This window comes from Biomphalaria glabrata, chromosome 12 (genome assembly GCF_947242115.1).
Source record: "Biomphalaria glabrata chromosome 12, xgBioGlab47.1, whole genome shotgun sequence".
NCBI lineage: Eukaryota > Metazoa > Mollusca > Gastropoda > Planorbidae > Biomphalaria > Biomphalaria glabrata.
The window spans coordinates 37,585,951-37,610,060 of record NC_074722.1 but is presented as its reverse complement, the minus strand read 5'-3'; the positions used below and the strand labels follow the sequence as shown (position 1 = coordinate 37,610,060).

At 36.9% G+C, this 24,110-nt stretch overlaps 2 protein-coding genes across 2 annotated transcripts; both read right to left on the bottom strand.

Annotated features, from left to right (window-relative positions):
• Nucleotides 1–1,358: 1,358 nt before the first annotated feature.
• LOC106079933 (uncharacterized) lies at nucleotides 1,359–7,680 on the bottom strand. Its single transcript, XM_013241240.2, has 3 exons — nucleotides 7,524–7,680; nucleotides 5,882–6,271; nucleotides 1,359–2,025 (listed from the first exon to the last, which is right to left on the bottom strand). Exons 1-3 carry the CDS (start codon nucleotides 7,552–7,554, stop codon nucleotides 1,511–1,513), a joined length of 936 nt encoding a protein of 311 aa, XP_013096694.2. The 5' UTR covers nucleotides 7,555–7,680; the 3' UTR covers nucleotides 1,359–1,510.
• Nucleotides 7,681–12,041: 4,361 nt separating this feature from the next.
• LOC106080025 (uncharacterized) lies at nucleotides 12,042–17,694 on the bottom strand. Its single transcript, XM_013241345.2, has 3 exons — nucleotides 17,555–17,694; nucleotides 14,728–15,117; nucleotides 12,042–12,698 (listed from the first exon to the last, which is right to left on the bottom strand). Exons 1-3 carry the CDS (start codon nucleotides 17,577–17,579, stop codon nucleotides 12,184–12,186), a joined length of 930 nt encoding a protein of 309 aa, XP_013096799.2. The 5' UTR covers nucleotides 17,580–17,694; the 3' UTR covers nucleotides 12,042–12,183.
• Nucleotides 17,695–24,110: the final 6,416 nt, after the last annotated feature.

The following is a 24,110-nucleotide window of genomic DNA, read 5'->3' as shown; positions in this document are numbered from 1 at the left end:
CATTCTACGCACAGCTCTAACAGGTCAAGGTTAGATCTGAGATTATTGCAATAATTTGTTTCGTTTCTATGTCAAACATTATTCTTATGTTCAATGCCGCAAAAAACCACGTCTTCTAGAAGTGCATGCGAACTAGATCTAGTTTACAGTAAGACAAGAAACTGAGATTAAATTATTTTAAAATACAATAAAGATACGCTTAGGAAACCTTGGTGGACCCAAGTAAAAACACAGGAAGTTTGGGCCACTACGCCTTCGTCAGCTACAAACCAACGAAAAAAGACAACACAAAATAGGCTTTAGTGAATTCAATGAAGGCTTCGTTTTTCTATACTGTTGTTCACTTCTGTAGCAGTAAATCTTTTTCAGTCTTGGGGCTTGATTATTTAAAAGACTAATATTGAATTGTACGCTTCTAGTATATTCTTTGTGTCTTTGTATAATTCTAAAATAGTCTAAGAAATTTCATTCTTTAGATCAATGAATCAGATTAATAGATCATCTCTGACACATATCGGCTGTCGAAGTTATCGTGACCAGACATTTTGATATCAACACTCGTAATGACCTTTCTTTCTAAGCTTTTCAAGTAATAGATATTCGAATTAACGTCTGTATTATATAAGATAAGAAGATAAGACGTTACTTCAAAAAAGAAGATGATTACGTCCTACGCGTCATTCATTTAGTCTTGCATATTTACCAATGACATAAATACTGCCACGTCACTAGCTCAGGCAACCCCATTCCTTGCTCTAATTACTCTATGGAAGAAGAAACATTTATACAAATTTGTCTTACCATATGGAATGAGGAATGCGCCTTTATCTTTGTGTCTTTCTGAGTATTTTATTAGATTTTGTTTTGTATTTGAATATTATGGTTCTGTGTTTTATGTATAATTGCTACTTTACTTTTGAGTCTTCTCTCCTGAAGACTTTCTAAATTTAGTGATTTTACTCAAGGTAAAAGTAATGTCAGTTACCCATAAGCGTTTCACTACTCAGCCAACACGCTCCCGTATAATGCCATATGTGCTTAACTCTTTCTCTCCTAATCGACAAAACCATCGTTGATTTTAACCTCATTAAATTAAATTAATGTTTAATTTTTCAAACTTGACTCTGAATAATATAAAAAGAGCATGCATTTCCCTTTAATTCTATACCAAATATAATATTTCTGATAACAAACAACAAAGCTATTGAAGCCCAATTATAACAGGGGGAGTGAAATAGTAAAGAGCAAAATAACGAATTCCTTCAAAACGTGGAAAAATAATTACGGAGAGAAAGAGTTAATAAACCAATCAACGACTCACTCGCTTGAGGATTATCATATGAAGAAATTCAATGAAATAAAGAAACAGATTTTTATTCAGGTGATTCTTGAGTTATAATTTAATAAGTCTTACTCTGTGCATTTAGAAAACATAACAACTAATAGAACTATAACAAATGTACAAGTTGCATTTTAGTTGCAGACATAACTCCATCTTCACATTTCTAACTCATCCCACTACCACTGAACCACTTGGACAAATGGGGATTCCTGGGTTTAATGTCGGCTGGTTGTTGGTGTAAACATGAGACAGGACGTTGAACAGTGCAGGGTCTTTTTGCCTCAGGTGGTCTCTCGCTTGCTGGACACCCGCGCAGAAGTTAGTGCCGCAGTGGTTCATGCCTCCCGTGTTGCTGTCGCTCTCGTGGGTCACCCCGAAGAAGGTGGCCGTGGCCATGGCCCAGTATTCGTGCTCGTTGGCCATGGCGTAGGTGTTAAGTTGCCAGGTTTGGTGCTGCTTGGCCGCGTTGTAGGCGTTGGTGATCTGGGTCTTGATGGCTGAAGTGGTGGCGTAGGCGTGGACCAAGTGGCCGAACTCGTGGACCAGAATGTTGGAGGTGTGTCTGTGTGGGTCTTGGGGAGAGCAGAGGACATTGTCGTCTAGAATGACTGACCTGGAGTTGGTCAGGCCTCCAATGTTTTCATACTTCCGCCCGTCAAACGTACAGGTGTGAGAACAAGCGCCTGGAAAGAAACATAACAATAAGACCCGGATCTCGAACAGGTAAAAAAAAAAGTAGATTTTTTATTTGATTTGAAAACTCAGCATTTGATTCTCAAAAGATGATCCCTCTCTAAAAGAAGGCTATTTTTAATTTAAAATTTGTGCACATCTATGACCTTTAAGCGCAAAAATCTGAGCTCCCTTAGTCTTGCCTTACAGTATCAACTTTAGTAAACAGAACTATCTTATTTTTTAAAAATTAAGTTAAAGCGTTGATTTACATCTCGAGACGATATCTACCCTCGCGAGACATCACGTTGTTGATGAAAAACGAATCCTCTTTACACAAGAAACAAACAAATAAGAAAGTAGAAGTACATATTAGACGATCAGAAAACTATAATCACGCGTGAATTTTACAAACATTTATATTAGACAACTTTCTTTTTCTTTTTTTTTTTTTCGTTTAGAAGATAAAAAAAAATATTTACATCTCTGGACTATCAATTATAACCATTAATGTTAGGAAATGTTGACCAAAAAAAAAATCAATATATAATTTGAGTACTAAAAAAATGTTGAAAAAAAAAAAGAAAAAAAATAAAAAAAAAGGGAAAAAAAAAGAAAAAAAAAAGAAAAAAAAAAAAAAGAAAAACAAAAAAAGAAAAAAAAAAGAAAAAAAGAAGAAAAAAAAAAAAAGAAAAAAAAAAGAAAAAAAAAAGAAAAAAAGAAAAACAAAAAAAGAAAAAAAAAACAAAAACAAAAAAAGAAAAAAAAAAAGAAAAACAAAAAAAGAAAAAAAAAAAGAAAAAAAAAAGAAAAAAAGAAAAAAAAAAGAAAAAAAAAAAGAAAAAAAAAAGAAAAAAAGAAAAAAAAAAAAAAGAAAAAAAAAGCTTCTCCCAAAATAATTAGGCTGGATTGGGGTAACAAATTTAAAACAATATTTGCATAAAGCTATTTACAAATATTAAAACCAAAATCTTTGGCATTTAACAGACAATATCTACATTCAGGCATATCAAACATACACAGATGTATGGGCCACACAAAAAAACTAACTATGATCTGAAGGGTCGCAGCCAAATTTCAGTTGGAAAACATAGCCTACTAATTTTATGTAAATTAGAAAAAAATACAATACTGTTATAAACTTGGTGGTGGCACAGAGAGGGTTAGTGGTGTGTGTGTAGTCAGCCGACGCAAATCGCACCAGGCCAGCGCTAGACGAGCGGTCAACCGTGACGAGTTACGACGGTCAGCCGAGACGGGTATCCACATGAAGGTTCGAGTAGGATCGTCGTCGTGAACAGAGCTCAGGAGCGTCACGAGAGTTGTAGTCATCTGACTACCTAGAAACGTCGAGCGGCGTTCTGTCCGGTTCTAGAAGGCCTGTAGGGACCCTATATAAGGAGCGGAGGTGTCGCAGTCAAGACGGTTCAGAAAGGAGGTTCACGACAAGAGTTCAGAACACGGTCGACTACAGCACAGTTCAGCGGTGTGGTTCTGTACGGAGCATTACGACGGTTCAGTGCGGAGTACTATCAAGTACAGTTGAGACGAACGGCGTCTTGATCTTGGTCTGTGATCGAGTCCGACACAACGAACCCAAGTGTGTGAAGTCAGTCCTGAACTGTTGAACCCAGTGCAAGCCCGGAACGAGACGGAGAGGCCAGTGCAAGACTTGATACGGCGGAACGGTGTTATCGGAGAGATATTTGTTATCGCAGAGCTATTTGTACTGTTCTACGTGCTGCCAATTGTACAGTATTGGCTGTTATTTATGGACATTAAACCTTTACGTTATTTTGGAGCCCTGACTTGTCAAGTTCTTTAAGTTGGTGGTGTATGGTGCAGTTTGCAGAGAGCCTGAATAGTGAGATTCGTAACAATACAATACAAAAATTAATGGATTATCTGTCCCTGAGCTAAATTTGTAGTAGGCCTCATATGTTATAAATTACCAATTACTACGATTACGCATTATTTTCGTTGTCCTGATGCTTGACATTTTTTTCTGGGAAACAAGTTTATTAATGTCAGGTTGAGGTTTGATAGGCCACTGACACCTTCATGACTGATGACAAAATTTTGATCAGATAATCTCGAACGGTGTGATGTTTTTGTAGCTTTCATTATGGAAAAGAACTGCTCACTGAGATAAGTGCTCGCAAAAATAGCTAGAATTCTTGCTGCACAGAAAATGGGCAAATTTTAAATTAGCACCAGTCTCCATTATTTTTGCAAGCAGCTTAGCACCAAAACCATTTTTAACCCCAATTTTGAATTATTCTCATTGGCTCTTATGAATATAGCCAACTGTGCTACACCCGTTACATCAGTTGACTCATTGAGAGCCAATGAGAATAATTCAAAATCAACTATTTTGTTCTTTAATTGTTCCCGCAAGCTGACTGACATGTCATTTATTTTATCTGCCACAGTGTTCCTAGTTAACGCTATTTCTTTGAATACTTTCACATTTTCTGGACAAATTACTTCGGCAACTTTAACGACACACTCCTTAATAAAATCACCTTCCCTAAATGATCTGATATGGCTTCCAATTAAGTTTCACAAAATGTAGCTGCTTTTCACTGCTGATTCACTCTCGTTGCTCAGTTTAACAAATACTATTTTTCCATTCAAGTAGCGTGTCATTGTCATCTCTCATTTTCCAGGTGTAAGCATCGACTCGCTTTGTGGTACTATGGACCATTTCATATAAAAAAATGTCTAGTTAATGCGTAGAGTGGTGATAGCAGGGGACCGAACAAATCATTTACAGAGAAAATAAAACATGGATTGCCTACCCTTATCAAGCGAATACAAAGTTGTTTACGTATCTGCATATATATACATCGACTGGCTTTGTGGTACTATGGGCCTTCTCATTAAAGAAAAAAAAGTCTAGTTAATGCGTAGAGTTTTAATGACAGGGGACATAACAAATAATTTACAGAGAAAATAAAACATGGATTGTCTACCTTATAAAACTATTTTTCAAGGAGCGTGTCATTGTCATCTCTCATTTTCCAGGTGTAAGCATCATTCGCCTTTTGTGATTAGCGTAATGTCGTTTGACATTGTACTCTTTGGGCACACTATTGCAGTAATTGACTATTAAGCAGTGACTCTTTTTTTTCGATATCAGTGTGCAAAAATAATTGAACTCCCATCTTTCTTCAAACGATCAGTTTTCGTCCTTGATTTTTTTTTAGTAGCAGTTGCTATTGTAGTTACTGATTCTTCATCAGTATTTAAATCCATTATTCTGGGAACTTATAAATTGTCAGTAATCTAGTGTACGGTGTCTCGTGACCGCAGACTGTTATGAATAAACTGAATATATAGGGGGCCTAGTAGTCAATGAAATAAAATAGAATGACAATATTAACGACTGATAATTTTTCTGTAAGTCTAACATATTACTTATTTATGATGTGATTATTAACAATTAATAATAATTTAAAGTTAACAAATCAACATTAAACTTAAAAGATAACTTGAAAGATGAATCGAAGTTAATAATTAAACGAAATTACCAAATCTAATTCAATTTTTTTTTAAATTTCGAAAATATTATTTGTTTAAGAAAACTGATCATTAAAGAATACAATAAAGAATAATTTTAACGAAGTTGATTGTTACGTTTTAATTTTTTTTTTTTGCTGTAAATATTTTACCTGAAAATTAGTGTTGACTGTTAAACACTTAATAATTTAACATTATTTTGACAACTGTTGAGGTGGCCAAGCGGGCCGCATGCGGTCCGCAAACACTATGTTTGACATGCCTGATCTACATCTGTACCAAGATGTGTACAAAAAGTCATGTTTACAACACATTACCTGAGCCATTAGCTTCCCGACAGCTTACCTGTGCATGAGGTGCCGCAGTTTCCGTTAGCTAAGGAAGCCATCTCTGGGTAAATGATCAGCTTCTCTGCGGCGGAGAAGACGCCCACCGAGCCTCTGGTCAAAGTTTGGAACATACTGGCCGGCATGTATTTTGTCATTTTCATCACTGTGTCTGCTGCGATGTCAAGAGCATGCTGGGAAGTGTGGGGTGACCCGGCAATCTCCAGCTGGCTGTGGGCGGGGTTCAAAACGGCGGTTAGATGACTTCCGGCCTCGAGGTAAAGGTATTTGAAGCCAGGGAGGCGAGTTCCTGCCTTAACTCTTGGTAAACTCTGCAGAAACCTGATGTCCTCACTCGACAAGTGGTAGTCGTGGACAAATGAGCTGTTGGCAGCCAACGCAGCTGTGACTAAAGAAAGACGAGTTACTTTAGTTTTTCTAGTGACAATATATATATGACTTATTAGTAAAAAAAACTTTTAGTTAATGTAATGGACCTCATTCAGCAATCGTAAACAAACAACATTTAGCCACGTGGTGCTCTCTCTCTTCTATATAATTTTACGATCTCATGTTTAATTCATGATGGTTGTCACGTGACAGTTTTTTTTTCGTTGTTTTATCAATAAGATCACGTGACTAAATGTTGTTTGTTTACGATTGGTGAATGAGGTCCATTGTGACATTAAATGAATGAAATTAGTTATGTTTCTGTGACTAGAGAAATATCACTATTGGTGGAGTCATTGTAGCTGTGGTTAAGACTTAAGTTAGTATTGGCAATGTAACTAATCTAATTAATATTAAAGCTATTACAATCTATTTTGTTTTAAATAATTTTTATGTTTGTGCCTTTATAATAGCAATGTCTTCCATTGCGAAGATTAATTTAAGGATGAGTGCAGTGATGCACATGACTATGCAGACTTAGTAGTGACCAGGGGCGGACTGGGAGTCAAAATCGGCCCAGGCATTTCTTTACATACCGGCCCATAAATTGCATATTATACGACGGGATTCCAATTGAAGGCATACCTGACCTCAAAACCATTATGTTAAGTTTAATAACGTATCGATAACTGTAGGCCTACGCAAGCTTTATATCTTTATAAGAAATATGGGCCTTATGTTGCTTTTTCATCGCTAAGTGTGTAGGCTCTAAAAGGATGAAGCCTACAGTAGCACTGTCTACGGATGTAGGCTATTAAATTATTTCGGAAAATGTGTTAAATTAGTATTTTAGGACCTACAATGTAGAGTCTGTAAACGATTTTTTAAAATCATGACGCTCAGAGGGCCTCTTTTATAAGAGAATATCATAAAACCTTTAACAATTTAATACGTGTCATAGTGGCATTCATGAGGCCCTTTAGGTCGCCCTACCGGCCCATTTGGGTGCCGGCCCACCGGGCATTTGCCCGACTGCCCATATAGCCAGTCCGCCCCTGATAGTGACCTACATTTTTTCCCGCACGTCATGCAGACAAACCCGTTATGTCTTTATATTAATAAACATAGCTACAATGTAGCATTTATACAAACACTTAAAATTTCTTTTATAGTAATACACACGTGTTAATCTATCTATCTATCTATCTATCTATCTATCTATCTATCTATCTATTATAAACATATATAATCACTAATTTTTAAAACTTTACCTACAATATTGAGAAATATGAACAACAGCATTTTGACAGACTTGACTCTTGACCAACTGGTTCGAATGTTTTCTTCTGGAGTCAGAAAATTCTTCCCACAAGCTGGACTCTAGAACGTAGTCATGAAAGACTATTGAAGATAAGATAAGTAGGTCACTCTGACTGGAGCAAGTAATCTCGTAACATTTATTTGATAACGAGTTTTACTAAATAGTTTTTGAAATTGTCTTTTATTGAGTAATGGTTAGTTGGAAAACCCCCCCACACACACACACAAAACTAAGGCGTCCAATTAATTTGTTTACTTCTGCCATCGCCCCCCTCCCGCCTCCACTAATTGTTACTTCTGCAATCGCCCCTACCCTGCCTTCAATATTTTACTTGTTTACTGCTGTAAGCCCCACCCCTTGCCTTCAATAATGTACATGTTTACCTCTGTAATTATCTCCGCCCCCAATCCGGGGTCAACCGATTTACTTTACTGCTATAAACGCCCCCCCCCCAACTGGTTTTCTTGTTTACCGTTTCTTCTTTCCCATTGACTCTCTCTCTCCTATTCAGATCTACTTTCCAGTTCCGTTCATATCCCAGATTAGAATGCGCCTTAAAACGTTTATATATAGTTCCTAACATCGTCCCCTTTGACCGCTTCTGGTCATCCCTGAGTCTGAAGCTTTGCGGCTACAAGAGTTGTCTCGATAATCAGGTCACTAGAGGTCAAGCAACTTTTCAATCCGATTGAGTTTATTTATCAACAGCTATCATCAACTATAAGATAAAATAAGATAAGATTGTGTTGGTCCAAACAAATGGAATGTTACTTTGGCTACAGTTGTTTACCTCAAAATTACCATTATAACAATAATTATATAGACGACCAAAAAAAAACAACAACAAAAAAAAACTATTTACACATAACATACAGACACAATGCACACACACTATAATAAACACTAAACCAACATGAGCTTCAAGAAACACAATGATTTTATTAGCCTCTATTTATGCTCTTTACTCCAGCCACTTGTGCTCTCAACTGACCTCGTTTTACACACAGTCCCTGACACACTGCTGTTCACTCAACCATGTACTCTCAAGGTCCACTGGTCATTTCATGCACAGGCACACACACTGCACTACCAGCCACTCAAAACACATACACCTACTATCACATCTCCCTCCTTAAAAGCTTTGAGATATCAATTGACTATACAAATGATTTCTGTCTCACTATAAACAAATGAGTAAACTGAATACATGTTTAACACCACAGAATGTTCAATTGTTAATATTATCAATAGTAACAATATAAATTATCAAATGTGTAGTAAAAAAACAAGAGTCTAGGTTTACAAATAGACATTAATTATATACAAATTGCATAATAATAAAAAGATATACATGTATCTAATTATCTGCGTCAGGGTAACGTACTGGTGGCCGAACTTGCCTACCATATCGAGTTATTACTGGCGGCGGATTGGTAGTGTTAGTCTGTTCCGGTTACACATTTAATTCCAGTGGTTGTGGCGGGTGGAGTCGGTCCATCTGACACCATGTAATAATGTCATAGACTGTACTTCTCTGCTTTTTGTTTCCAGTCCACTTGCTATCGAATATATCTGAAAGGATTGTTTGAACCTTTTCCAATTTTCTGCTACGTTGCCATGGCTTTATACCACTATCTGTAGTACAGTCTATGACATTATTGCATGTGATCGGCCAAGAAGCAGTGCAAGTCTATAACACTTTCCAATGGACGGACAATGAATGTAATGAATGTGAGATTAGCAAGTCCTTCCATACACTTCACTGCATTCTTAATAAGTTCGAGAAGTACTGTCTACCAAGAAAAAATTTTACCATTGAATGACACGTTTTTTTCCAGCGTTCTGAAGGAGAGTCATTTGACAGCTTTGTTACTGACATCAAACTCAAGCTAAAGACATGTGAGTTTGATTTGCTTAGATTCCCTAATAAAGGATGGGATAGTTGGTGGCATAAGGAATGAGAACACCCGAGCAAGACTTTTGAGAGAACCAGATCTAGACCTTAATAAGGCAGAAAATATATGTCGGGCAGCTGAGGCAACTGAATGGCAGCTTAAGCTCATGAATGAAGAAAGTGGGGTACAAGTTGTGAATTCAACTACCAATAGCTTTAAAAGAACAAAAGGAAATGTGAGTTGTAGATATTGTGGCAAAGAACACAGACCACGTCAGTGCCCAGTTTATGGGGAAACCTGTCACAAGTGTCATAAAAAAGGTTATTTTTCGTCAGTGTGCAGATCAAAGCCTGTAAGTATAGTGAAGTCAGAAGGTCGAGATGACTCCGTTGAGGAAACATTTTTCATCGGTAGTATTGGCTCTCATAGTCTAAGCAACGAATGGGATTCACTCAAAACACATACACTTACTATCACACACACACACAACTAGCGCTTGATGTAGGCCTATTGGGCTCCACTAATGACCCCCTGACCGAAGGTGAAATAAGTTTTTAAATGTTTCTGTTCTAGCCTTAAATGTGAGCAGACAACCACTTTGTCCAGATCTGATGTAACTGTGGTGTGCTTAAAAAACAGACATTCGAAAGCTACATAAGGCAATATCTTTGTTGTGTACGTAATAACACAATAAAGTTGAAAACCATGCCCGCACAGTATAGCTTTAGTGTGTTGAATGACTAGACAACACACATTTAGTGAACACATTCTTACGGACGAGTTACAAGCACATGTAAACATAAGAACGACAACCGATACAGTAAATAATTATATAATAGTCTTCGATTCCGCAGATTAAGGATGAGTGAATTGTCTCCCATGAACTTGCGAATCCAGTTGCCAACTTGCAGATTTTGTCACGTCTTATGCAGACAAAGTTGTCTTCTGCCAGTTTTTTTAAATATTTTTATACGATTGTCTTCTCCTTTCTCAACTTTTTCGCTTTAGTTGATTTTCTTCTTAATGTTACTGTTTTTTTTTTTAAATCAACAACCAATCAAAGTTAGTCGTTTATTTTTAGCGAGGCCAGCAGACGTGAAACCTAATACTATCAAGCCCCTTTCCCATCTCTTCCCCGCCCTAGTTTTCTCCGAAAATATTCTCCTTTTTAAAAAAAAAGGATTCAATTCTTTTCAACTCACATATAAAGTACCCTTTCAGACCTTGTGGTCTATAAGATTGATGGTTAACGAGGGTGTCATATGGCCAGCACAACGACCATCCACCATTACTTTCCCCAACTAATGTCAGGTACCCATTAGAGCTGAGTGGACTCAGAGGCGCCCAAGGATCCCGAAATTAAAAAATACAATTCTTCACCAGGATTCGAACCCGGGAACTCCGGCTCGAAAATCAAGCGCTTTACCACTCAGCCACAGCGCCTCCACTTTTTCCTACATAGTAAAACAAAACAGGTGCATGATGGTGTAAAAGTGAAACATAGTAAATATATTGCTTAACTTTGTTTATTATTATATTTTGGTGTTATATGTTTTCCCCCAATATTCTATTTCAATAGTTCAAAGCAGCTCAACAATTCTTTCTCATTCTAGTTTCCTCTTTAACATAAACTTTAATTTCATTTATTTTTTTCTTTCATTTATTCTTGTATTTCTTTATTCTTACATTCATTCACTTTTTTTTCATCTAATCAATTCTTCCTCCATTTTGTATCCATTAAATCTTTCTACATTCATCCAGTCACTCATTTGATTCATTCATTTGATTCATTCATTCATTTGATTCATTCACTCATTTGACTAATTCACTCATTTGATTCATTCATTCTTTGATTCATTCACTCATGTAATTCATTCACTCATTTGACTCATTCATTCTTTGATTCATTCATTCACTCATTTGACTCATTCACTCAAAGAATCATTCATTCATTTGATTCATTCATTCATTTGATTCATTCACTCATTTGATTCATTCATTCTTTGATGCATTCATTCATTTGTTCATTCACTCATTTGATTCATTCACTCATTTGATTCATTCATTCTTTGATGCATTCATTCATTTGTTCATTCACTCATTTGATTCATTCACTCATTTGATTCATTCACTCATTTGATTCATTCATTCATTTGATTCATTCACTCATTTGATTCATTCACTCATTTATTCATTCACTCATTTGACTCATTCACTCATTAGAATCATTCATTCATTTGTTTCATTCATTCATTTGATTCATTCACTCATTTGATTCATTCATTCATTTGATTCATTCATTCATTTGATTCATTCACTCATTTGGTTCATTCATTCTTTTATTCCTTCATACTTTTTTTTAAAAAAATTCATTCTTTAGTTGCACGTTTTAATTCAAAAATAATGATAGTATTCATACATAATTTACGAGTATTCGATTTTGATATGCCAAATTTTTGAGAAGTGGAGTCGGAGGTTTAGTTTACTTATTGACTTGTTGAAGGTTGGAATTTCCAAAAGGACTCTTTATCTTTTATTCTTCAGTTATTCAAGAAAAAAACTAACAATGTAAATACTTGTTGATGATTTATTATTATGTAAACACGTTTTAAAATCCCAAAACGGCTAAATCTGCATTGCGACATGCCTTCAAATAAGACGTCATATCACGAAGGAAGACACACCTTGAATGTACTTTAATTTGTCGCAGCAAGCTCACCCGACAACTACGGAACCACTTGGACAAATGGGGATTCCTGGGTTTATATTTGGCTGGTTATTTGTGTAAACAAGGGAGAGGGCATTGAACAGGGCTGGGTCTTTTTGTCTCAGGTGTTCCCTGGCTTGCTGGACACCCGCGCAGATGCCGGCTCCGCAGTGGTTCATGCCTCCTGTGTTGCTGTCACCCTCGTGGGTCACCCCGAAGAAGGTGGCGGTGGCCATGGCCCAGTATTCGTGCTCGTTGGCCATGGCGTAAGTGTTGAGCTGCCAGGTTTGGTGCTGCTTGGCCGCGTGGTAGGCGTTCAGGATCTGGGTCTTGATGGCAGGGGTGGTGGCGTAGAAGTGGACCAAGTGTCCGAACTCGTGGACCAGAATGTTGGTGATATGATGGTATGGGTCACGGGCTGAACAGAGGACAATGTCGTCAAGGACCACGGCTCTGGAATTGGTCAGGCCGCCGATGTCTTCATATTTACGTCCATCAAACGTACACGTATGGGAACAGGAGCCTGGAGATAGAAGAGACTTAGAAATAAGTAAATGTAGGTTAAATAAGTAGGTTAAATAAGTAGGTTAAATAAGTAGGGTAATTAAGTGGGTTAAATAAGTAGGTTTAAAAAGTAGGTTAAATAAGTAGGCTAAATAAGTAGGGTAAATAAGTGGGTTAAATAAGTAGGTTTAAAAAGTAGGTTAAATAAGTAGGCTAAATAAGTAGGGTAAATAAGTAGGGTAAATAAGTGGGTTAAGTAAGTTGGGTAAATAAGTGGGTTTAAAAAGTAGGTTAAAGAAGTAGGTTAAATAAAAGTAATGTAGCATTTAATGATTAGCTCTGATACAAAGAATATGGTTGCAAGTAATTGGATCAGATAAGATCACAATATAAACACCAAAAAAAGTAAAGCAAGAGTAGATTACAAATAATTCGATCAGATGTGCATAGGATTAGTCGGTCGGCAACCAATTGCAATCTTTCTAACTAGTTGGCAAACGTATTAGTAGGTGTCTGCGACATACATAAAACTGGGTCATGTGACTATTTGCTGACAACATTGCCCTTGAAGCGATTTTTTTTTCTGATACTGTTTCACCTTTGTTCTGAGTTTGAAGAATTCAGATTGTATTAATGAATAGTTTGCTTAGCGCGGCTATTGTCGTGATCAAGGAACAGGAAACGTCACAGGAGAAATTGTAAAGCGCCATTTTGTTGTGGACCAGGATGTAGCGCATTTGTCAACATAAGATTTGTTTCAGCTACATAGACTTAACTTTGTTTCAGCTACATAGACTTAACTTTGTTTCAGCTACATAGACTTAACTTTTGTTTCAGCTACATAGACTTAACTTTGTTTCAGCTACATAGACATAACTTTTGTTTCAGCAACATAGACTTAACTTTGTTTCAGCTACATAGACTTAACTTTTGTTTCAGCTACATAGACTTAACTTTGTTTCAGCTACATAGACTTAACATTGTTTTAGCTACATAGACTTCACTTTGTTTCAGCTACATAGACTTAACTTTGTTTCAGCTACATAGTCTTAACTTTGTTTCAGCTACATAGACTTAACATTGTTTCAGCTACATAGACTTAACTTTGTTTTAGCTACATAGACTTAACTTTGTTTCAGCTACATAGTCTTAACTTTGTTTCAGCTACATAGACTTAACTTTGTTTTAGCTACATAGACTTAACTTTGTTTCAGCTACATAGACTTAACTTTGTTTCAGCTACATAGACTTAACTTTGTTTCAGCTACATAGACTTAACTTTGTTTCAGCTACATAGACTTAACTTTGTTTCAGCTACATAGACTTAACTTTGTTTCAGCTACATAGACTTAACTTTGTTTCAGCTACATATACTTAACTTTGTTTCAGCTACATAGACTTAACTTTGTTTCAGCTACATAGACTTAACTTTGTTTCAGCTACATAGACTTAACTTTTGTTTCAGCTACATAGACTTAACTTTGTTTCAGCTACATAGACTTAACTTTGTTTCAGCTACATAGACTTAACACTAGCTAATGCTATTACTTCTTAAAATCAAAACAAAAGTAAAGTAATTGTATTTATAAGTCACCGTTTGAACTGGACAATAATTTCTCTACTAGATACACCCTTTCAGACCCTTCGATCTACGGGGAGGTATTTTTCTCTGGCCGATGACTAAAGAAGGGTGTCATGTGGCCAGCACACGACTAAATGCCCTACCCCCTCGCCCTCAACGTATGTTTGGGGATGGGTGGACCCAGATGCAACCTAAAAGTACCGAAGCTCAAAATCCCAATCTTCACTGAGATTTGAACTCATGTCCTTTCAGTACGAAGGCAAGTGATTTACCACTCAGCCACCATGTCTACCAAAAACTAAGAGAGGGAGTAAAAACTGCTTAAGAAAAAAAAGCTACAAGCGAAGAATTTTAGATCATCTGTCTGTTTGGTCCGGAGCTACTTTGTTGTTTTGTTTTTTTTTTTTTGGTTATCTTCTTCATTTTAAGACTTTTTTCGAGTCTGACAACTTTGAATAAAACTTACCTGCACAGGAAGTTCCACAGTTACCGTTAGCCAAGGAAGCCATTTCTGGGAAAATGGTCAATTTTTCAGCAGCAGTGAAAATGCCCACAGTTCCTCTGGTCAAATCGTGAAACATACTGGCCGGCATGTACTTTGTCATCTTGAGGATCACGTCTGCTGCGATATCCACAGCATGCTGGGAAGTGTGGGGTGACCCGGCAATCTCCAGCTGGCTGTGGGCGGGGTTTAGAACGGTGGTAAGATGACTTCCGGCCTCGAGGTAGACATATTTGAAGCCAGGGAGGCGAGTTCCTGCCTTAACTTTTGGTAAACTCTGCAGAAACCTGATGTCCTCACTCGACAAGTGGTAGTCTTGGACGAATGGGTTGTTAGCAGCCAATGCAGCTGTGACTAGAGAAACAATTAGATGAGTTTAGGGTTTAGACAGAATCATTGGTGATATAAGAATGTATTTAGCATTTACTTATCACTAAAACAATGAAATCAGTTTCATAATAAAATACTCTGAAAGACACAAAGACAAAGGCACATTCCTCGTCCCATATGCTAGGACAAATTTGTACAAATACTTCTTCTTCCCTAGTGCTATTAGAGCATGGAATGGGCTACCTGAGCTAGCCAGGAAAACCAGTGACTTGGCAGAATTTAAGTCATTGGTTAATATGCATGACTAAATGCATGACGCGTAGGACGTAACGTCTGTATTATATAAGATAAGATAAGTTTATTTCACATGCTAATAAGAGTGATATTTATTCTTCTTCTCCTAGCCAGTATTTTGCTGCTGAGCTGTGAGCTCTTTTGCAGACTGTGCCAAGGCAAACTAGTGTGCTGTCTTCTTCAGTTGTTTAGCACTTACAATATTAATATTAAACATATCTTTTAAATAACAATTTAGCTTTTGATTAACAAATTAAGAGGATTAAAATTTATGCACTAAGTACACATTGAAAAAAAAATGTTTGCTGCAGTAGGGGTGAACAACCGACACAGAAAACAAGCAAAATACAAAAAAAAATATTTAAAAAAAAATAGACATAAGCTTATATTAGGTGTACTTGTATCAATTAGTTTGAATCAGTCCTTGTAATTAAATTTGTAACAGATCTAGACTAACAATAATAAATCTGCGCTTAAAATATTTTTACAAATTGTTTTTTGTTTAGCGTAATTTCATGCTAGCTTTTTCAATACTCCATTATCCTACCCCCCTGACTGGACCAGTTGGAAATGGGTAGAGGCGAGAAAGAAGAGGGGGGGGGGGTATCTGGGTGGTCGCTTTTTAAAAGTATTTATACAGAAAAAAAAGAAAGAGAAAAAAAAAAGTGAGCGTCCTGAACTCGAGGGCTAGGGCCTCCTCAGCCAACACTGTTACCACTGTGCCAAGAAGCTGCTTCTGAAAGAAGTGTTTATAGCTATTTATAGTTTACATATTTTTTTCTACAACCAAAAAAAAAGGGAACTAATTCAACTTATACCACTTTATCAGTCAAGAAAAATTTCTTTCCCTTGTTCAAGATCTTCACATCTTCTTGTTCGAGATACAAAACAAAATAATTAACAATCAATAAATTAATAATTGGTTAATTTGAAAAAAAAATCAATCAACTAAATCTAAAAGAATTCGTGTGTTGGCATGTTTTATGTTTGTTTTACATGTTTCGGATGTTCCTTCAGAGTTGAAGATAGTTTACTTCCTAGTCCAAAGTCCAAACCTCCCGCAGGACGACGGGGGATGGGAGCGGGCAGGGTTTGAACCCTCGACCGTCGATAAATCCGAACGGCAGTCCAGCGCGCAAACCGCATGACCAGGCAGCCATGTAAAAGAAATAACTGTGAAAAATTTCAGATTGATCCGAGATAGGATATGGGAGAAATAACGTGTACAAACTTTTTACCATACAGACATTGTTGATATAAGCTTTATAAATACATATAAAAAAAAAGGCCCAGCAGAGTTTCCAATAAATACACATTGTATTTAATAGGACATCTTTGCTTCGTAGCTATAACCTTTGCAAAACTATCTTAAAAGGTCATAAGAATCTTTTAGTTGTCAGTAATCTTGAATTACGTGTTAAGAATGGTTTAAAGGTTCAGTTTCCTATTACCAGTTGTAATTTAAATACATGCATTGTCACTTGTGTCATTTTACAATTGTTTTGGCGGATTTAATTTAGGCATTTCCTTTTAGGATTCTGTTTTGTTTTGGTTGACATGTTTCGGATATTAGACTTGAAGATTATTAAATCCTTGGTTCTTTGTAGGATGGCGGACAGGGTTCGAAACCTAGACCACTAGAGGTGACAGTCCAGAGCGCATATCACACGACCTTGCAGCCATTTTCTTTGTATGATCCTGCATGATCTTTATATGATCTTTGACCTTTTAAGAAAACAAACGTAGGATGTTTGATGCCATTGTGGTCCCAGCTGGGTGTTCTCACGACACATTTTCTATTCTAACCAATGTCCATAGACGCTATGTTGAAAGATCCCTGTAGCCAACAAATAATACAACAGACTCTGTTGTGTACGTGAAAGATCTTTCTACAGTGCTAATAAATCCACACAATTTATGGTATACCTGTCCTTTTGTAAATTGCATAGCTTATCAATGCTTCCTATTATCTGCAAACCGGATACATCATGTTGCTAGATTTATTTTCCGCCATGGATGAATATCTCCGATCAAGTAATATTGAAAAAGTAATTAATCACTAACCCGAAGCTTTGAGATGATAAAAAATGCTATTAAAACAATAAACATATACATGTAATTGAATTCATGAATTTTATCATATTCTATAGACTTTCAAAAACCTTACCAAGAAGGCTTAAAAATAACAACATTTTTTGCCTTGACTTTTAGCACTGTCAAAAGTGTCCGCTGACCAGACCAGGCTTTAAGATTTCAGAGCTTTAAACCGAATTTTTTTTTAGTCAGATATAGGTCAAAGTCCAAATAGATTTTTAAAAAAATATTCATGATAAGATAAGCTTTTTTTAGTTCCAAGTTTTTGTTTGAGACACTTGGACTCTTAAGACAGTCAAACTGTTACAGCACCACTAGCCTTGGTGCAGGTTAAAGCTTTAAAAACTGTTCACCACACAAGAAGATAATTTATTGTTAATTGCTATCACTTCCAATGAATGGAAGGTGCGGTGGCTGAGCGGTAAAGCGATTGGCTTCCGTACCGGGGACCGGGGTTCGAATCCTGGTGAAGACTGATGTATGTAATTTTGGGATCTTTGGGCGCCATCCAGCTCAAATGGGCACCTGACATTAGTTGGGGAAAAGTAAAGGGGGTTGGTCGTTGTGCTGGCCACATGACACCCTCGTGAACCGTAGACCACAGAAACAAATGACATTTACACACGGTCTGAAAGGGGCACTTTACTACTTTTCTTCCAATGAAAAACATTGGGGCTGGTGTTAACCGGTCCGGCCCACACCCCTTCGCCTTTCTAGTGACGCCACTGTTAGAGAGTAAACTGATTAATTCGTTTTTGTTCAAAGTTTACATTTCTCTTAAATGTTAGTATTTCCCCCTTCCCCTGCTACATACGTCACTGGTCACGTGATGGTTCCAATTCTAAATACAGACTTGTATTACAAGGGGATCCAAATGGTAATGTATGACAGAGGGTGGTGGGGCTATAACGTTAAGAGCATAGGCGGATCAGGACTTAGATAATTGGAGGCCCTAGGTGAAGTTCATTTGGTGCCCCCCCCCCTTTCCCAAATGAAATAGAAAAATAAAAAATAAACATCGAAAAAAAAACAGCAGACAATCTATTTAAAACCTAGTGACTTCAACAATAACATTGCACACAAGTTTCACTATTTCTTCTCTAAAAAAGGTTTCGAGTCGTTTGAGAGGCTCCAACCAGTCCACTGCCTAGTTTGGTCATTACTAAGCCCGGCCTAAGTTAAGTGTATGGAACTCTATAGGTTATATGTTATGTTCGGTAGTGAGTGTGTATGTATCAATGGATTACCCTTAACTCTTTTTCTCCTAGCTGACGATACCAACGTTGATTCCACCAGAATGTGGTAGATAATTACGGAGAGAAAGAGTTAAATCTACAATGATTTTTATACAAGCCAGTCTTAAACTACATGTATTGGGTAGGGGGGGGTGTTACGTGCGCATCTTAGTGTGAATGTGAAATGGTGCGATTGCGTGTTGAAAGGGAGAAGAACCGAAATGGAGGACTATGAACAAGAAAGTGTTTTCAGTGTTAATAAAGATTAAAGTATTTATAAACCGTGATTTGTCGTTTACATGTCTAAAGAGTCTCATCCAATATGAAAACGTAACAAGTGGCGCCCAACGCAAAGGTAAAACCTACGTAGTCCTTTATACACAGTTGATCTCCTGTCAACAGACAGTAGAGATATCATATTATATAGTCTAGATCTAGTGACAGGATACTATTCAATTTGATTAATATTAATAGAAAATGGCGGACAAGGCTGAGGTAGCAGCGTTGAAAGAAGAGGGAAGGTTGTTGGAGCTGGAAGGGGCAGAACTAAGAAAGTACGTACAAGAAAGGCTGATGGAGAGGGAGAGATTAGCAATGGAAAGAGAAAAAGAAAAGGAGAGATTAGCGATGGAAAGAGAAAAAGAAAAGGAGAGATTAGACATGGAGGACAAAAGAGAAAGAGAAAAAGAAAAGGAAAGATTAGACAAGGAGGACAAAAGAGAAAGGGAAAAGATAGCCATTGAAAAGGAGAAGAAAAACGAATTAGTCGCCATTGAAAGAGAAAGATTAGCGTTTGAAAAAGAGACAGCAGAGAAAAGGTTAAAAACAGACCAAGGAAAAGAGAATGATAAAAGAAAGAGTGACTCTACAGGGAATAAACTGGCAAAATATAAAGGTTTGATATTCAACGAAGACAAAATGGACATAGACATTTTTTTGAAGAAGTTCGAAATAGAAATGAGAGAATTGGAATACCCTGAAGACAAATGGACATTCTTATTGTCGAGATCATTTACAGCGGAGGTGCCCTCAAAAATATGTATGAACCAGGGTAACTACAGCATTGTGAAAGAACAACTACTTCGAACTTTCGGGAAAACAGAAGCTTTCTATCGCCAACAGTTTGTTAATTGTGAGATAGAACCAGAGGATGACCCGCAGACCTTCCTGGACAAAATGAGCAGCCATTTCGATAACTGGATAGAAACTGCTGAGGTAGAAAAAACCTTTGACAGTCTTAAGACATTTCTCATGCTGGACAAAGTGATGTACGAGTGTCAGGAGGAATTACAAATATTTCTGTTGGAGAGGAAACCGAAATCCATAGAAGACATAGTAAGACTGATAAGGGCTTATAAAGTGGCTCATCCCGAGAAGAAATTATCTAGAGGCAGTGATATAGAAGAAATAGTTGCCTTTAACAGAACATGTGAGACACTGAATAACTCTCACAGAACAAGAGAGACACAGGATAGACAGTATAGAAGTGGTACATATGAAAGACAAAATGATAGCCGCAACGGAAGATATCAAGGAAACAGACAGGAAAGAAAGGACTGGGAGAAAGGTAGAATAGAGCAAGGCTTATCATTGTCATCTGATACTGGAACATTGGAGATTTTTCAGACATTCGTAGGGAACAAGGCAGCCAAGACCATCAGGGATACAGGGAGCACTATTATTGGAGTGAATAAGGATTTAGTGGAAGACCATGAATATACAGGCGAATCTAGGAAGTGTGTTATGTTTAATGGGAATATTGTACAATTACCGATTGCTAAAGTTAGTATAGATACACCGTATTTTAAGGGGACAGTGGAAGCTTGTGTTGTAGATCAGGGTGAGATAGATTTAATTATTGGGAATATTCATGGGGTGAAAATATGTTCAGTAAGGGAGATTGAGAATTGGAAGAAATATTATGGGATAAAGTTTACGCGAGGTAGAAACGGGGATGTGGAAGAAGACATAAGATCTCATACATCAGATGACATGGGTAGCAGAGAGCACGAGAAGAAAGAATTAACAAATAAGGTAGAAAGCAATGCAATAGGAATGGGTCCAAATCAAAGTAAAGTAAGGCAATCAGTGGTACAGGGAAAGCGATTTAAACCAACATATAGACGTACAAGTCCATACATCTTATGCTTTAATTGTGGGAGAAGGGGGCATATTAGAAGACAGTGTCAACAGTTAATTAGAATTAAGGAATCAAGGTACAATAGTGGAGAGGCGTATACGAGAAAAGAGAGGGATATTAGCAGCCTAGAAAACAGTACAGCTAGATCATTCGGTAGTAGGATCACAATGGGACATCATTGCAAAGGAGGGAAGCGGAAAGGATGGCATGTCAATAATGTTAGAATTATATAGATATGATTAGAAAAGGTAGGACTGATGGACACTAATTATTGTTCTATTCTACAATGAATAAATATATGTGTAATGAAGTAAATATTGTTGTTACATATACATATAGGTTAAGGATACTACATTATAGAAGTTTGTAAAGGCTACATAGGAAATGTAAAAGAGTATAAATGCTGGAAAGTAGATACGTAGATGTTGCACAATGTATTTAATTATGTGGGGTTCGGTTGGATTATAATTATTCTATTAAAATTACATTTGTAAGAAAATTATCGAAATGATGTGGTAGAAATACATAAAAAGAAACGTCAAGACTGGAATTATTATATAGGCCTGATGATACTAAGGCGTAAATAGCATTGGATTAAAGCTATGGTAGCCTATGAGGAGTGTTGTTAGTTATAAACTGGGTCATGTTGTTGAGGCTACAATATACATGGAGCAAGATAGACCTTGTTTGTTAACTATTTGATTGCGACTGGAATGATGGTGTTTGTACAGGCATAAAATTATGAGTGGGGAGTTGTATTAATAGAAATATGATTACTTATAGATATATGTTAACAGAAGTGGTTTCAATTGCTCATAATAACAGTTATTATTGTGATGAATATAATTGTTATTTCATGTTGGAATTGTATTGGTATTAACATGACATTGTGTTTGATTTTGTGTAATTATTACATTATAGTTTTTATATGTTACCGATTTGTTTTAACTTGGAATAGTCTGATAATATATTCAGTGATTTGTATTTTGGACGTTCGATGTGCATCGAACTTGTTAAACAGGGGGGGGGTGTTACGTGCGCATCTTAGTGTGAATGTGAAATGGTGCGATTGCGTGTTGAAAGGGAGAAGAACCGAAATGGAGGACTATGAACAAGAAAGTGTTTTCAGTGTTAATAAAGATTAAAGTATTTATAAACCGTGATTTGTCGTTTACATGTCTAAAGAGTCTCATCCAATATGAAAACGTAACAGGGGGGATATATTGAAACAAAATTGTCAACTATTTATACAGAATAATCCAATATCTTTCAGAAAATCCAAACGGTCAGCCGTAGTCAGTAGACCACACGACATTCTCATTAACATTTTCAACAGATAGGTGTGAACCTACAGTTGGTGGTGAAAGAAAGCTCACTTACGTAAGTAACTGTAAAAACTTTTAAAATGCGTCTAAGTTCGTGATTCATTTCGTGTCACGACATGTAAGTGCTCCACTTTTTTAATCTGCTTGGCAAACACATTAACTGTACATATTAGCCTTGAAGCACGCACGCACACACACACTCAGATATACACATACATATACACACACACACTACACCACACGGACATTGAAAATTGTAAGAAATCTATAACTAAGGATTTAAAAAAAAAAGCTTTGAAAGTACTTTCTGTCGGTCAATCTGTTGGGCCGAATCTTTGCTTAAAATACAAAGAAACAAGTCAAATATACAAACCTAGTCGACCGGCGGCGTAGCATACGCCGCTATTTTGCAGGGCCGGCTTTACGCCACTGCAACCTATGCGACCGCAGTGGGCCCCGCACTTTCATAGGACCCGCACTTTCATAGGACCCGCACTTTCATAGGACCCACACTTTCATAGGACCCGCACTTTCATAGGACCCGCACTTTCACAGGACCCGCACTTTCATAGGACCCGCTATAATTCAAGGTGTATAAATTATTAAACTAAACCATTTTATAACTTAAAACAGATTTCCCGCGCCTTCCTGTCGATTTACCAGGAGCTTCTTGAAATCTCCCGAAATCGCTAAATATACGAAAAATTCCTTAAAATATATGGAAATATATACACAAAAATTGTCATTTTGGGGTGGCATTCAAAATGAAAAGCGCCAATCTTACGCAAGGCATTATGCATCAGCCCTAATTGTGTAATCTGGTGAAAGAAGATTCTCGCGCCTCAAACTAATGAAGAATTACTTGCAGTCAACAATCCTCAAAGATGCATTGAAACATTTGGTAATTCTTGTTATTGAGCGTGATCTATGTAGGAAACAGAATTATTATGATATGCTGTATGACTTTGCTACACGCAAGGCTCGTAAAGTAATTCTGTACGTAGTAAAGAATGAATAAAATGCATAGACGCATTTATTTTCTAATACAAACTTATTATCCGCTTCCCTACCCTGTTCTCTTTCCATGACTTCTTGGTCACAATGGTGAAGTCCGGCGCTGCTATTTAGTGTTTGTAAAATGTTTGCTTGTAAAATGTTTTACATGTTTCGGATGTTCCTTCAGAGTTGACGATAGTTTACTTCCTAGGCCTGACCTCCCGCAAGACGACGGGGGATGGGAGCGGGCAGGGTTTGACAGTCCAGTGCGCAGTCATCCGTAGCGAATTTTTTCGATTTGTACTTTAAGCTATTCATTCCTAGTAGGTCTTCTTGTAATGCTACATCCTTCTCTTCTATCTCATCATCATATGGATTGATCTTCTATTTAGAATATCCTCAAACCTTGAAAGTTAAAAGTCAGAATAGAGAACATTAAACAAATTTTCGAAACAGCTTCCTGACTGCTTAACTCTTTTAAACTTGGAAATAGTTTTTTCTCATTAATTACATTTTTTAGATTTGAGGTTATCACCTTGTGGCTGCAAGTTATAGTACATTAAATTTATGAATCGATTCTGTTCAATAAACTTTGATTCACACTTGATTACTATCAAGTTTTAAAATTGAATCTTAAGCCTCCAAGAATTCTGAAACATTGTTTTTTTAACAAATTAAGCTGCATACTATATCAAGAGGCCCGAACAAGACTTTGGTCCCAAAACCTTCCTATAGAACAGAAACTATACACGGCGCAGTTCATTTAAGATATAGGATTACTGATCTGAACCCTCCGACATGCACAATAAGAACGAAGAAGAAGAAGAAGCTTTTTGACAACCACCGTACTTCAGTGGGAAGGAGCCATTAATGAAAATACTCGGCAAAAAGGATCAAGTTGAAACTTTGCACAATTATTCATTGTCGATGACA